Source organism: Elephantulus edwardii, unplaced genomic scaffold (assembly GCF_000299155.1).
Source record: "Elephantulus edwardii isolate Elephantulus edwardi_28Jun2011 unplaced genomic scaffold, EleEdw1.0 scaffold00132, whole genome shotgun sequence".
Taxonomy (NCBI): domain Eukaryota; kingdom Metazoa; phylum Chordata; class Mammalia; order Macroscelidea; family Macroscelididae; genus Elephantulus; species Elephantulus edwardii.
The window spans coordinates 8,564,479-8,580,977 of record NW_006399882.1 but is presented as its reverse complement, the minus strand read 5'-3'; the positions used below and the strand labels follow the sequence as shown (position 1 = coordinate 8,580,977).

Genomic DNA, 16,499 nt, shown 5'->3' with positions numbered 1-16,499 from the left:
TGCGTCGCCCTCGCGCTGCGTCGCCCTCGCGCTGCGTCGCCCTCGCGCTGCGTCGCCCTCGCGCTGCGTCGCCCTCGCGCTGCCCACAGTGTCCTTAAGTATTGCAATTCGAGGCACAAATTTGTTCTTCAGTTCTTTCAACTTAAGAAATGCGGAGCGAGTTTGGCCCTTTTGGTTTTCTGACTCCAGCTCTTTGCATTTTATTAAGCTTAAGACCATATAAAGTTTGACAGATTGTATTTCTCTGAATGAACTTATATGTTCAGTAAGAAAAGTGTACAGTGGTTCTGACTATATGACAAGGCAATAAACTATCACCATTGTGTAGTTTCAGATAATTATATCACTCTGGGAAAGAAATTCATACCCATTAGTCTCATTGCCATCAAGTCAGAAGCAACTCATAGGTGACCCGCCAGTGGGTTTCCAGAGGTTTTTAATTGCATGGGCGATTCCCTATCTTTTTCTCTCAGAGCTGCTGGTGGATTCGGGGCACCACAGAGGTGTGTGGTGAGCAGCACAACTCTCTACTGACTATGCCACCAGAACTCTCCCTTACCCGCTAGCAGCACTCCGATTTTTCATTTCCAGAACCCAAGAAATCATAAACTTTTCCTTTCCCTCCCCCTTCAATTGCTGTGCGGGTGAAAATTTACAGAAGAATTCATTTTTCCAGTAAAAATATTTTGTTTGGTGACATTGGTCAAAACCTCCTCAATTGAAGCCCCTCTTCCCACTCCCGCGCTGTTTCTTGTTTCTGTTTATCCTTCTCTCTGGCTTTTTCTTTTCTTCTAAGTCTTGTATTTTTTGGCAAATGCTGCCCTTTTGGCCTTATGTGGTCGATTGTACAAACCTGATTGCTGTCTCCGTGGATTTACCTGCTATGGACATGGAGCCTCCACACATCTTCACTCCTATCATCTGGCAGATGGGCTCATTCAATATGGGGTCATTTGTGAGGAGTTTATTTTGTGTAGCAAGTTTTCTTATTCCACTTATGTTGTAGGGAATGAATTATCTCCCACTACACGTGCTATTGGGGAGCTTTGGTAGCTTAGTCATAAGAAGTTGCGCTGCAATATCCAAGGCACTCTGTTCAAATCCACCAGCTCCGCGGGAGAAGGATGGTCGATCTCTTACTGCCTCTGAAAATCCGCCGGAAGGTCAGCTCTGGGTCGACGGTACACAGCAACAATACCACGTACTAGTTTCTAAATAACTTCTGCATGCAAAGAATAACAAGAGCCAGGCGATGGAGCAGGTTGCAGGAAGAGTGTGCGCAGACGCAGATTTCCAACATCTGCCTATTCGGGGTGTTCCACCTGTGCAGTCACCTAGTTTCCATGACAGCTGGGACATACGGCCTCCCTCCCGGGCGCTGTGCGAGGTCTCCACGAGATGCTGCGTTTCTTGTTCATTAAGAGCCTGCTGAGGGCCTGCCAGGCACTTGAGACGGCGTTGACAGACGGAGGGCGGCCTTATAGCTGCAATTTCCACTGCTCTTGATGGTTCTGCGCATGGAGAACTGGAAGCCAGTTGCGCAAATGACTGCGGAAATAGGCGGGGAAATGGGCTGCAGAGGGAGGGCTAAAAAGGGACCTTGGAAACTTTAGGGGACAGTGCTACTGTCCTTGAGAGCAACTGATTGCTTGGCAGTGGAGGTTTTTTTCTTTGAGTGGCCCATTAAGAGGAGTCTGTGGTGGAAAGCCACAACGGCACAGGGGGCGGAGCCTGAGGGCGTCCACCCCGCCCTGCCCAGTCTGCACCACCTGGAGGAGGAGCAGCACTGTGGTCTGTCGCCAGAGGGCGGAGCCTGAGGGCGCCTGCACCGCCTAGCCCACGCCTCTCGGAGGAGAGGCGGCACCGCGCTTGGCCTGACTGAGTGCAGAGCCCGAGATCCCCGGCTCCTTCGCAGCGCGGCCCGCACAGACTAGAGAAGGAGCTGCGTAGTCCTCAGGGCAGAGGGCGGAGTCAGCCAGCCCCTGACATCCTCGCCAGCGCCACCTGGCGGAGGAGCCACGCGGCGGAGCCTGTGAGCGCCCCGCCTCTCCGCACGCCCCGTCCCGCTCCGCCCAGCCCTGGTCTCCCGGAGGAGGAGCCGCGCCGGGGCCCGCAGTGCAGTGCGAGCGCGCGAGCGGCAGACCCTCCAGACAGCGGCCTGGCCGGGAGCCGCCGCCGTCCTTGCCAGGCGGGCCGCTGCCGATCTGCCGCGCCTATGCCGGCCGCCAGCGCGGCCTGAGCTCCGCGGCCTCCCCGGCCGGGGCTGTGGCCATGCTCACGGAGCTGTGACAATGCCGCCCGCCCGTCTGGCGCTTGCCCTGGGCCTGGGCCTATGGCTCGGGGCGCTAGCGGGGGACCCCCGGCGCGGCTGCGGGCCGTGCGCGCCCCCCTGTCTGTGTGGCCCGGCGCCCGGCGTCTCCTGCCGCGTCAACTGCTCGGGCCGCGGGCTGCGGATGCTCGGGCCCTCGCTGAGCATCCCCGCCGACGCCTCTGTGCTGTGAGTACCGGTGGGGGGCGGTTGCCATGGTGCCGGAGGCCGTGAGGGCCTGGGCGCAAGCATCGCTGCTGCCGGCCAGGGAGAGGCCTGGCGGGCTTGCAGGGCGTGGGCGCGTCCCCGGCCTCGGGAAGGGAAAACGGAGCACGGGCCAGGCCTCTCCCAGGGCGAGGCTCCAGCGCCGTGATGTCTGCCGACGAAATCAGCTAAAGCTGGGCCACGACCACAGCCAGGATCCAGGGACAGACCAGACCCTGCGCTCTGCACACACTACCTGCGTGAAGGGGCGGGGATGGGAAGTCACTGCCAGGGGTGCTAGAAACGCCTCACTGTTGATTAGGTACTAATTAGAATGCCGTCTGAGGTCAGAGATAGCCAGGACCTAGAAGGATTGGCCATCCACTTCCGAAATAGCAGGCCTTTGAAAACCCTGTGTACAACAGAGCACACTTAGACTACCAGACATGGCAACTGAGGCTGAGCCCTCAAGTATAGGAACAAATAGAAGGAGGAACAGCTGTAAACAGACACTAGACAATGAGACTGACAAGGGATAGAGCAGGGTTTAGTGCTGTTGGACATAGGTTCTCTATGAGTCGCAAGCGATTGGACGGCACATAACAACAACAACAAAAGAAAGTGGGCATCACTGCTTCGGGCAGCCGCCGGGAAAGCTTCTTTGCAGAAGGTTATTGGGCAAGGCCACGTAGGACCTGTAAGAATTGATGCGTAGGGAGAGGCAAGGAAGTGGGTCATTCTAAAAGGGGTAAGGCTTGAGGAGGGACAGGAGGCCTGAGAGAGTTTGAGGTGCTCCAAGAAGGAGGAGGTGGGGCAAAATGGGAGACGACTGCTGAGACAAATGCCCTGCTGGTGGATCCTGGCCACAGTGGTTAGGGAGTTGCTATGAGGAGAGTTTAAAACAATGGAGTGCTGTGGTCAAATCTGCATTTTGGGGACATTGACAGGCAGGTTCTATACCCTGAGCCCAGAGCTTGTTACAGAATGTGGTTGTTGGGTTTTGTTCTTGTGGCCATCCTCTCGTGTGGGGGACAGTTAATATCCCCATTTTACAGATAGGAAGCTGAGTCTCAGGGCAGCTAGACCAGGATGCTGTAGCCAGTCAGTGACAGTGCAGGGGTGGGAGCCTGGGATCATACTTTTAGACACGACACAGTTGGGACAGAGAAGCCTAAACCAAACCCACTGCTTTGAGTCATAGTGACCCCATGGAAATAACCAACCACCTCTTTGAGTTCAAAGGTTCTTTACAGAAGCAGACTGCCTCATCTTTCTCTCACAGAGTTGCTGGTGGATTTGAACCATAGGCCTTTGGTTCACAGTAGACTTCTTGCTTAACCAGTGTGTTACTGTGACTTCTTATAATGTAGACCTCAAACTCCCAAATATTGCTGCTTCTTTGACAATTCAACCATGTAAATTGTTAAACGGAAAACTCATATCCCCTGTAAACCCTCTCTCACGTGATAATAATCATGAAGGCACAAGAGGTGCCAAGCTCCGTGCCCTGCTTGACTCGTCCACTTCTCACATCACCTCCACCTGTCATTGTATCTGGGGGCCACAACACCAGGCTCCAGTCTTGAGACAACACATCCTGGATGTGTTTAGTGTGCAGCACGTTCAGATTCCTGCTGACTAGGGGGACAGCATTTCTGGTTGATCCTCTGGGCCATCAGCTCCATGGGCCTCTGGGGGATGTCCGTCTATCCTCCCAATTTCCTTTAAACATGGAACTGGATCACTGTGAGGTGGAATCCACTCAATAGCAGTGTACTTGGTTTGGTGGCTGCATCCAGAGCTGCACCATGTGGCCAACCATGTGTCAGCTCGGTGCCCACATGTCAGAGCTGGATAACGCAGATGTGGAACTCTCATGATAGGGTGGTCTGGCTGTGCCTGGGTCTCAGTCAGCTTTGGGTCATGTGAGTTGGAAAGCCACACCATGGGTGATGGCTGAGGGCTGTGCTTTTAGAGAGCAGGCCATTGATAGCTTTTTGGAACGTTATTTTAAAATAATAGTCTCTCTCTTAAGGATCCCTGGTGGTATAGGGTGTTCTGCTAAGAGAGGCCAGTGGCTCAAATTTACCAAGTACTTTGCCAAGGAAAGATGAAAGCTCTTCTCCCCTAAAGATTCTCAGTCTCAGCTCTCACTCTTTAGACTAACGAACCACATACAGTCCAAATACTAGCATTTACCCAAGAATAAAGCCCAGATGGCGGGAAGGGTAGGAGGAATGGGGATAAGAATCACAGTAGGGCAGAATCATGATACAGTGCAGGGGTGGGAGTTAATGTTATAGAACAAAATGTGATTGAATGGTTGGAGGAAAAAGCTTTTATAAATTTTTATTGAAATAACATTTTTTTAAAAAAAATTATTTTGTTAATTTTTGTGTGTGTACCGTCAAATCAGATCTGACTGGTAGAGGAGGATATTGTCCCTTCTTCTCCATCAGAGCATATGGTGAATTCAAACCACTCATCTCTGGGATTGCAGCTTCTTGCCACTAGGCCACCAGAGCTCCCTTCAAATCACATTTTTTAAAAATTCTTTTTTTGTAGATACACACACACAAAAAAAAATAATAAGAATTTTTTAAAAAAAATTCTTTTTTGTTAGGAAAAAAATCACAGCTTCAGAAGCTCAATGGAGAGGAGCGATTTAGAAACAACTAGGTGGCAGTGGATTTGGGGTTTTGGTTTTAGGAGGTCTGATAAAGAGTTCTGGTGGCACCGTGGTTGAGCACTCAGCTGTTAGCGGAAAGATCTGTTATTCAAACCTATTGATTGCTCTGTGAGAGAAAACATCTGGCTGTCGAAAACCCAGCAGCAGTTCTATTCATCACGGAATTGCCCTCCTAGGGCTTGGTTCAAGGGAAGATTGGTGCCAGAGTGTAGATCTGGCATGGCTGTAACTCCTTGCACTGCAGTTGCCATGTTCCTGCTGCCTTAGGAGCTGGCAGGGGAGTAAGCCCCTTTCTTGTGTCCTTGGGGTCCAGGCCCAGGCCTGGCTTCTGCAGGGCTCAGCTGTCAATGGGATAGACTGTGCTAAACCCCACACCCAGGGATCCCCCGGGGACACAGGCATGGATGACAGTGGAGGAGATGACTGGAGGAACCCTGCTCAGACAGCAGTGAAGCTGTGACTCAGAATGTGTCCAGGATTCTCTTGGGAGCTAGCAGTGAGCATTCCAGATCTGGGGACCCTCACAGCCCCTTACAGTTTTCTAGGCTGTAATAGATTAAAAAAAATGGTATTGAAATTTGATGCAAAGTTTATAGAACAAATTGGTTTTCCACTCAGCAGTTCCTTTGTGTTATGTTTCATGGAGCTCTGGTGACTTGGCAGAGTTATGCTGCCAACCCAAAGGTGGCACCTCTCGTGGTTCACGTCCAGGAGCAGCTCTGGGAGCAAGCTGGGCAGCCTCTTCTTGTATAATTTACAGCCTTTGAAAACCCGCTGGAGGGTTAGCTATGAGTCAGTTCCAACTTAATGGCAATGAGCATTTTGAGTTATAGGTTTTATAACACTGGTGGCAATCCTCATAGGAGAACAGCATGCTTCCTGCTTCCTCCCTATATTTTTTTATTATACTAGTTTATTTACAAAATTCTAATACAATACACTGTTTTCCAGAACAGATTCTTCCAATTTCCCTCACTCATCAAATTGTATAACTTGATGATTAATATCACTCCCCCTACACATCCTCATCCCTCTGCTTCCACCCTCTCCCCGACCTTGGATCCTCATACTCATTCTACAATAATGGTTTTATACAGTATTTGTCCTTGTGGGACTGAATTAGTTCACTCAGCATAATGCTCTCCAGTTCCTTCAAGTTTTCCTATATTTCTTGTTTCTATTAATCCTTTCCTATCCCTTCTTGCCTTCTAAGCTTTTTCCCTGAATAAATGTTGCCCTGTTGATTTCATCTAATTGACTTGGTCTTATAGCCATTCCCCCCTGAACACACCTGATCTTGTCATAGGATTGATTTAAGGTTTTTATTGAGGATTTTTTTTTTTAGTTTCTCCTTAGTATTATGTTGTTTACCTTATAACCCACTACTGTTGATTGGATTTCAACTGATAGCTCAGGTGGTGGTGTTTGTGGTTAAGGTGTTTCTCTGCTAACCGAGAGAACTGGAGGAGGCATCTTATTCTTGTAAAGATTTACCTCAGAAACCTCTGGGGACGGTTAATCTTCTGTCATCTGGGGTCCCTGTGAGTTCCCCGTATTTGCCTGTCTGCTGGTTAGCTGCTGGCTGTAATCTCATCTCTGTGAGAGCCGCTCAAGGTCTTCCTCTTCTGAACACGTTCAGTGGGTCCGACTGATAACCTTTCACTTAACAGTTTAGCGCATAACCATTCAACTGCCAGGGCTCTTTCATCTTCCAACTCTTTAGGACATGCTTTCCAATACAGTAATAGTCTGTGGTGGTGCATGGAGTTTTCAGTGGCTGGCTGATTTCCGGAACTAGATCACCAGACCTTTCCTCCTAATCTTAGTCTGGAAACTGTGCAGAAACAACAGGGCTTGTGCCAGCTGGAGTGACACATACAGTCGGGGTGACAGAGCTCCCTGCATCGTGCAGCACACAAGCCCCCACAGCTCGGCAGATTCAAAGCCATGAGGAGATGTCACTTCCCCCTTCAAGGCTGGCTACAGATGGGAAGCCAGGCAGGGACTGGGGTCCTGAAGGGTCCTCTGCTGATGGAAGTGTAAGCTGGGGAAGCCAAACCCACCGCCCTGAGTTGATACCAATTTCTGGTGACCTTCGCCCAGGTTTCCAGAGCTGCCCCTCTTTACAGGAGGGGACCACCCCACACCTTCTCCCACGGAGCAGTGGTGGCTTCAAAGACCCAAACTTTCAGAAACCTCCTGCTCCCTTCTGTGCGACCTTGTGTGTACTTCAAAGCAGGGCCTTGGGGAACAGTAGGGGAGCTCTTGGGGTTCACCTGCCCTCCGGTGTTCGGTCTCACTTTTTGAGTGTGTGTATATGCAGCATGACAGAGTTGTTGCTAGCTGCAGGTAAGTTGGTTCTGACGCCTGGAAGCCCCGTGCATGACAGGACGAAGCCCTGCCTCCTGTGCTGTCTGTCTCTGCTGTGCCTGAGCCCCCACTGCAGCCTCTCTGTTGGTCCATCTCACTGAGGGTCACCTATCTTGCTGACTCCCCACTTTACCAAGCATATCCTTCTCCAGGGCCTTGTCCCTCCTGATAACATGCTAGGTGCTCATGGGATTAAGACACACACATGGTTTCTCCCACACGCTCCTCCCTGACGGTATGAGAGCGAAGCTGCCAGGCCAACCAGTAGGGTGGGGACCCCCCTGAGTCTTGGAGTCCAGCCCTCCAGTCTCACCCACAGAGGCCCAGTCCAAGGTGGCTCCTGCATTTCTCCTGGACCCGCTCCTTCTGCCTAGTGTCCTGGCCTTGGCTCAGATCTTGGGCAGCTTCTTTAGCAGTGGTTGCCCGATGGAGGTCTAACCAGATGGTAGTCCACCCACCTTCCCACCCCTACCTAGGGTGCCCTCACTGTGTGGGGTAGAGAGATGGAGACCCGGGTCCTGGAGTCAAGCTGGGCTTGGCTTCAGCTGCCAAACTCATTTTGGATGGAGACTCACTTCCCCTTCCAGAACACTTCATGTTGGCCAGTGCCAGCAGTGGGTGGCCAGATGGCCTGCTGGCCTGCCCACCCTCCACTGGAAGAGCTGCTGTGACAGGGCGCAGGCCTCTGAGTGGGGCCATCTTGCTGTGCCTGTTCGTGTCTTGTCCTCTGTCCCCTCTGCCAGGCCTGGCAACCTCTTTGCTGAGAGGCTCAGGGGGCAAAAAATCAGTCTCCCCTCCTCTGGGTCCCAGGAGCTGTGTTCTAGGGGAGGTGTAGGGACCAAGCCTAGGGAGGAGGTGGCCTCCAGGTTTTCCTGCACCCCTAGATTTGACTTGGGCCAGCTCCTGCCCTGTAACATGCCCAACGACCATGAGGGTGTCCCCCAGTAGGGAACAGTAAGGGAGGCGGTCCTCACTTGTCCCCACTGGGATAGAATGGTTGGAGCAGAGCAGTGCAGACTTCCAGGGAGCAGCTGTTGGTGGGGGCAGGCATGGAGCCTGGAGACTAGTCTCCACTGGAGAGCATGCAGCCCCAAGTCTCAGGCCCCCAACAGTAGGAGAGGGACAGGCAGCCCCACCTACTTGGCCCTTGAATGTCTGTGCAGTGGAGCCTGCAGTCCAGTTGGGACCCCTCATGGGTCCTGGGCCCTAGGCCCTGTTGCATAATGTGGGGTGCTGCAACCTTGGGTGGGGCCATGCTCATTTCTCCGCTGATCTGGTTGATGTTTCTAGGCCCCCTGAGTCACTAGGCAGGTGATCAGTGTGCAGGGTCCCAGAACTCCTTTGGCTTCAGCCTTCAAACCCCAGACTGACCCCCCTACACTGTCCCTGTCAGTAGTGTCCATACCAGACCCCAGTCACCCTTTGTGCCCATTCGGTTGAGGGCAGCAAAGCCATGTGAGCACTTTGGTACTTGTGGGGAACTCTGTGAAGTTGGTGGAGCCCCAACAAGGCCCCCCAAGTAAGAGCTCCCCTCTGTCCCTAGCCCTCTTCACTTCTGCTCACCCAGCTTCTCTGAGGGGTCTTGCTTTTTGGAACCCTGCCTCCCAGATCTCCTCCTACCCTTGCCCCAGGGCCTCGGCTCCACCCACTCCTAGGCAGCACACACTGTGCTTTTCTTCAAATCCACTCGCTCTTAAACTTGAATTCACTAATTTAAACATTGTCATTTCCGGAGCTGGAAAGCTGGCCTCCCCTGCTGTAAACAGAAGCAAAGAGCCGAGGGAGTGGACGTCAACTGGATCCCATCATCTGGCTCTGCCCAGGCGTGGGGGGATCTTGCCAGAGGCTGGGGACCCATGCACCCCACACCTCCATACCACTGCAACCCCATCCACTGCTGAGCTCTGTATCCCATGTAAATGCTGCCTATCCCTGTGTACCACCCCCGTTCACCCTGTGCAGTATCCATTACGCCACATACCTCAATGTACCCTGCATGCCCCAGTGTACCTCACATATATCTGTACCCCGCATACACCAGTGTACCCTGCATACTCAGTGTACCCCCATGTACCACACACATCTTTCAACAACCCCATTACCCTATGCATCCATCTCTACCTCACACACTCCATGCACCCCACATTCCCCTGTCCACTCATGAAACCCCCATTCATCGCATGAACCTCTGAATACCCCTTACATTCCTATTACCCTAATGCTCTCCTGCACCCCCCATGTGCCCCTGGACACCCTGTGCCACTCTGTGTACCTCTGTAACCCTGTACTCTCTTGCCCACTCCTGTGTTCACCTGCACTCCCCATGCACTAATGTCAGGAGCAGGCAGAGCTGAGCATCTGGCCAGGTAGGGACTGAGAACCCCAGGGATGCCCCATCCAAGGGCCCTGTGACAGACACCACTGCCTTGCTCCCTCTTCCAGGGCTCAGTCCCAGGAGCCTTGGCCAGTTGACGTGGAGCCTCAGGCTTGGGTGAGAGCCATGCCTTCCCAGGCAGAGGGAGGAGGCTGTGGTCCTGTCCTACCAGAGGGAGGGATACAGTGGAGACATGCTGGCTGGGAGGAGTTGTTACATAACATGTGGTAGGCGGTGGCCTCTGGGGCTGTGGCCCCCCCCTCCCGCCCCCCCAGCCCTCTTTCCAGTGTGGCGGCCAGCAGAGGGGTGGGGGTGCCAAGTGGGGCCGGAGTTGGCATCCATTTGCGCCACTGACCACATGTGTCTGGAATGTGCAGATGTTTCCTCGGGGGCTCCACCAACCCCCCAACCCCGCCTAGAGTCTGGCCTGGGGAGCGGGCACCAAGCTGCACCCCTCTCCTGGCAGAGGATATGAGACTGTTCAGGGTGCAAGAACTCCAGAGTGGGGACAGTCCTTGGATCCAGTGCCTGCTGGCCAAGCCCCCATCCCCTTGATGTGCACCATTTACACACCCAGCTCCCCCACCCCAGGCAGCTGGGGGCCTCCCTCTCCCTCCCACGTGGTCCCAACTCTTCCTCTGACCTGGGATGAGAGCTGGTTGTGGGGACATGTGGCACCTCAGTTAGGCAAGTCGAGAGTCACGTCCCATCAGATGGGACAGCCACGGGCTTGCAGTAGGAAGATGGGGCTCAGCAGTAGGGACTGAGTCCACTGCCAGCCCCCAGAGTAAAGAGAGGGCTGCAGCTCTGTAACTCTATGTGTCCTTTCCTTGTCTGCATGCTGACCTGGAAGGCAGGGAGCCTGGACCCAAGAGGGGAGAAGTCTGGACTCCCCATGCAAGGAGTGGTGTGGGGGAGTGGGGAGAATGGCTCGCTCAACCCTTGTCCATGTGGGTGGCACAGTGGCCAGCACTGCTGAGGAGCTCCTCAGAGCCTGAGGTCCGTGCCTGCATTCTGGTAAGTATGTCTCCAGTTCACCCCACCCCAAGCAGTCTGCTCCCCTTCAGCCCCAGCCATGAGGTCTCTTCAGAGGATTAAACTGAGGTCCTAGCACCTAGACACAGCAGGACAAGGGGCCTCCAGGTGTGGGGTCAGGGCAGCAGACTGGGGTGATGTTACTGTGGGCTGTGTCACCTGCAACCACCTGGTGTGTCCTTGGCGTGCCACCAGAACACTGGTGACAGGAGCAGACAGAAAAGGGGGCTTGCTGAAGGCCTCAGAGCAGGGTGCGGCTGGGGATCCCCTCCAGGGGAATCCCTCAGTGGCCCCCTGTGATTACCTTCAACATTCTTACTGTGAACTCCTCCAGCAGACCCTCGTACCCCTCTAGTGTACCTCCATTCTCCCTTCTGGTCTCCCTTCCATGGACTCCCATGATGCCCCAGTGACCTCCTGTGACCACCACCCCAGCATCCCCTCTAGTGGCCACAGAACCCTCAAGTATCCTCCTTCCAACACCTACGTCACCAAATCCTGCACCATCATGTCCCTCTGACCCTGTACATCCTTCCTCTAACACCCCATGTCCCCCCCGACCTTCATCCCTACTCTAATACCTCATGTCCCCCCAACTGTCAGCCCCTCTTTAACCACCCCATCCTCCCAGGCACTCATCTACCCTCTAACAAGACCCCTTGACCCTGCTCCTCCTCTGTTACACCTCTGTGTCCTCCACAAGTACACCCCATGTCCCCCCGACCCTCATCTCCCCTTTAACACCCCACGACCCCCTGATCCTCATCTCCCCTAATGCCCCATGTCCCCCTGACCCTTATCCCCTAACACTCCATGTCCCCCTGACCCTTATCCCCTAACACTCCATGTCCCCCTGACCCTCATCCCTCCTCTAACTCCCATGTCCCCCTGACCTTACACATTCCCCACTGACCTTCATCTTCCCTCTAACACCCTCATGTCTCCCTGACCCAGCACGTCCTCTCCGTAACACCCCATGTGCCTGCTGACCCTGCATATCCCCTCTAACACCCCCATACACTCCATGACCCTGCACTATCCCCCCATCATCCCACCTGCTGTCCCGACCCCCCAGCATCTCATGAGTGTCCCTCGTGTCCCCGGGCTCTTCCTTGGCACCACTCCCCCCCATTCCGGTGGGTTCTGATACCAGCCTGCCCTATGAAGAGTCTCCACCCGGGGGCTGGCTGAGATCTCATTCTACTCTTGTCCTCATGTGCAGACATGGGAGCTTGACGGCAGTGCCCCCAGGTCCTGTCTACACTGGAGTCTGTGACCAGGCCCCCGAGGGGTGACAGGGAGGCCATCCAGTTGAGGGGTGGCCATGGGCTAGAGTTCTGAGCAAGGTGATTCCCAGTTGCCTGAGGCTGCTATGTGCAACATGTTTTCTGAAAACAGGCTGTGGAGCCTTTCCTCCTTTGTTTTCTGCTCTGGGACCCTGTGCCCGCAGGGACAGGGACAGGGGTGCCAGGTCACCTTCTCTTGTCTCCTCTCACTTTCATGGCCCTGCTGCCCCCAGGCCTGGCCTCCAGACAAGAGACCCCTATGACTGCCTTTCTGAGACCCTGGGTACCCATCATACCTCCTTAGGGCTTTGTACCCCAGTTCATCTTGGAGCCCACACCTTGGCTCCTCTTAGGCCTTGTACCCCAGTTCTTCTTGGATCTTCACACTATGATTTCTTCACAATGGTGGATGTCACAGCCATGGTCATTTTGGCCCTGGGAAGTCCCTGCTTGAATGTGACTGCAGTTTCTCTCAGCACTGCTCTTAGGGTACCCTGCTTGACAGTGGGTGAGTTTCTAGTAGGAGTGCTGATGAAATGCAGTCTCTGCCAGGGTAGCCACCACCTGCCCTGGGGACTGTGGACACCTTGTTACTGAGCAGTGAGGAGTTGGGCACAGGGTCAGCTGGAATGGGGTGCAGGAAAGACCCTGCCAGGAAGCCCTGAAGACCCACATGCTCCCTGAGTTCCTATGGGGGTATGGGCTCCCCCATAGAGTTTGAGGGGACAGGTAGGGCAGGTACCCACAGGTTCGTGACCCCACACCATGACACATGCATGTGTGATTGTGTCTGAGGTTCGGGCAACCCTAAACTCACTGTTTTCTAGGCATGGCGGGTGAAAAGGAGAGCAGGATTTGTGGAGGTAGGGGTGTCAGGACAGCTCCCCTGCTCGCCAAGTCTCAGAGCCGAGGAGCACTGGTCATGCAGTGGTTAAAGCATCCAGCTGCTGACCTACCAGCAATTCCCAGAGAAAGATGATGGTGTCTTTCCTTGGACACCCTGTGTTCTGTCCCACAGGGACAATGAGTTGGGATCAATTCAGTGGCAGTGGATTTTGATAAAGAAGGAGCCCTGGTGGCATAATCCATAGGGGTTTCCACTGCTGACCCAGACGCCACTCTGCTAGTGAGTGCGCCCAGAGCTCCTCTGGAGAACGAAAATCTCCTGTGACTTACAGCCTTGGAAACCCAACGGAGGGGCAGATAGGAGGCATTTCTGACCTGACAGCAGCGAGAGACCAGCCCCCATTTCCCCTAGGAGTCTGGATCCACTGAGTGGCAGTGGGTGATTCAGAACTCCCAAACATCTGCCATCCCCCCAGCCCCCACCGAGCTGGGTAACCGGCGTTTTCCTCATCTCCATGAAGGAAGAACTTCCTCCCAAGGCACTAGATAAATATTTACCATCTTATTTGGCACACTTTTTCCCTCTCACAGTTTTGGGGTGGGCATTCTAGTATATACGTATTCTAGCGTATACATATTCATCCATACACTTTCTTGTCCTAAGAATAAATCCCCTGAGAGTGTAATTGTTGGATCAGGCATAGGATAAGACTACTCTTATTAAAAAACTAAAGAAACATTTACACACAGAAATAAGTGTTCTAGTATGGTTATCAGGGAGGGCTAGGGAGGAGGAGGGGGTGGGAAAACTCGTAAGTAAACAGTCACTTACTAGGAGGGAAGTTCTGGTGGCCTCTGGTAAGAAGCTATGCTGCAATCCCAAAGGCACTTGGTTTTAATCCACCTGCTACTCTGAGGGAGAAGGATGGGCTGGCTGTCTTCTGTGTGATTTCTTGCCTCTGAAGACCTGCTGCCGGGTCAGCTGTGGGTCAGTTCTGACTCAACAGCAAACAAGAAAGATGGATGAAGAGAAAAACAATTATGGATGACCAGATATTATAACAAAATGTGTGTGAATGATTGAAAAACCAATATGCTTGGGAACCTTTCACTCAAATAACTATGAGAAATTTAAAATTTTAAAATAATTTAAAAAAATATTTTAAATATATTTATTTTAAATCAATAAATTGTTGTTGTTACTATGTGCCCTCGAGTTGCCTGCTACTCATAGCGACCCTATGTACAACAGCCCTAAACCCTGCTCTATTCTGTGCCAACCTTACTGTCTCTGACACACCCACCCTGATTACCCCAGTTACTAAATCAATCCACCTCATAGAGGGTCTTCCTCTCCTGCACTGTCCTTCCACCATCCCAAGCATGATGTCTTTTTCCAAGGACTGGTCTCTCCTTGCAATATGTCCAAAGTACGTCAGACGAAGCTTCAGAATCCTTGCCTCCAAGGAACAGCCTGGCTTAACCCTCTCTGAGATGAACCTGTTCTTTTTCTTAACAATCCATGGTCTATTCAGTACTCTTCTTCAACACCACAGCTCAAAGGCATCAGTTCTCCTTCTATCCTCCCTAGTCATTGTCCACCTCTCTGACGCATATCAAGTGATTGCAGACCATGGCCTGTATCAGACGCACCTTAGTCTCCAGAGTGACACTATTGCTCTTCAGTACTTTGGAGAGGTCCCTAACAGCAGGCTTTCCCATCTCAATGTGTTTTTAATTTCCTGGCTGCTGGTGCCAAGAGTGTTGACTGTGGAGCCAAGCAAGCTAAAGCTGTGTACAATCTCAATCTCTTCACCACCCATCCTCATGCTGCCAGTTGGCCCAGTGATGAGAATTTCTGTCTTCTTGATATTGAGCCTCAATCCATATTGAAGGCTGCACTCCAATAAATAAATCATTTTAAAATTTAAAAATAATTTGCCTCCTACAAAGAAAGAATACCTGCTGTTTTTGCAAGACTGCAGATTCGTGCCGCTTTGGAGAAGCTGCAGTACTGCCAGCTCACCACATGTTGGCGTGCTCACCCCACCACAACACCAGTCACACCGCATGTTGCAGGTTTTTTTTTACTTTAAAAAAAATAGTTTCCATGGTTTATAAGTGCTCTTGCATCTCAGTTTCCGCTGGTACCGCTTCACTTGTTACTGAAAAAGGAATTTGCTTTCCAAAATATTCATGGCCACTTGTATTTATTTGTTAATTGCTCATTTTCACCCCTAGCCTACCCGTCCCTGCACCCTCTATTGGTGTGATCTGTTTGTCTTGGAAAGAGCCCTGGTGGGGAAGTAGGTTACGTGGGTTGGGCTGCTGACTGAAGGTCAGTGGTTTAAATCCACTAGCTGTTCCCTGGGTGAAAGCTGAGGCTCTCTGCTGGTGCAGATGTCTAGCCTCAGATATCCTCAGGCAGTTCTGTCTTACCGGGTTGCTGTGAGCTGGAATCGGCTTAACAGCAGGGGCTCTGGTTCTGGCTTTTTGGTTTGAGGGTAATGTGTAGGGTGTTGTTGACCCTTAACCTGCCCGTGTGCATGTGCTTTTTCCAGTCTGTAGTTTGTTTTCTAAACAGGTTCTTGATATTTTGGGTGATGGCGGCAAGTCTCTAAGTGGCTGGACGCTAGGCTGTCCAGTCTCTGTTGTTTCCTGTTGAGTGAGAACCAACCCACAGCTGACCCTCCAGTGGGTTTTCAGAGCAGTTAATTGCACGGGAGGAGACTGCCCATCCTTCTCCTGCGGAGCAGCTGGTGGGTTTGAACTGCATGCCTTTGGGACTGTAGCACAGCTTCTTGCCACTTTCACACGCCCTCTTCGCTCCCAGTGACAGGTGTGTGAATTCTCTTAGGTCCTTAGTCCTGTTTAAGGTGGCTTAGTGTGTAACGTGCTGTGTTTCAAACCAGAGGGTCAGCAGTTCAAATCCATCAGCAACTCTACAGGAAAGTGATAGGTGCCTCCTCTTGTAAAGATTTATAGCCTTGGGACCTTGGGGGACAGTTGCTGTGGGTGGGAAATGACTCAAGGGCTGGGGCTGGTTTGGGTTTGGTACTCTGGTTCTGTACCATTGTGGCCTGCAGTCTTGCGAATTTACCAATATAACTGGAGGCCCAGAGCTGTGCACTGCCCCCCCCCCATCTCACAGGCCTGTGGTCCTGTGAGTGCAGTATGTCCTTCTGGTGTGGAGGCCCCTCTTTCCTGCAATGTGAGTCACATGCTGTGTACCTGAATGAAAATGCTTCTGACCATCCTTGCTCCTTCAGATGACCTTGTTGAACTAACTCGAGTGTAAAGGGACCCTGCCATTGCAATGCTGGGGTTACCTCCAGGAGCATCCCTATTTATACCATCTTTTTGCCCCCATGTCTTAGGGACAGTGAG

At 52.5% G+C, this 16,499-nt stretch overlaps 1 protein-coding gene across 1 annotated transcript in view; it reads left to right on the top strand.

Annotated features, from left to right (window-relative positions):
- Positions 1 to 2,291: 2,291 nt before the first annotated feature.
- The window catches only part of PKD1 (polycystic kidney disease 1 (autosomal dominant)), a 42,559-nt gene continuing 28,351 nt past the window's right edge, over positions 2,292 to 16,499 (top strand). The window contains exon 1 of the mRNA XM_006893878.1: positions 2,292 to 2,497. Coding sequence (XP_006893940.1) covers positions 2,292 to 2,497 — 206 coding nt within the window. The remainder of the gene's footprint in view (positions 2,498 to 16,499) is intronic.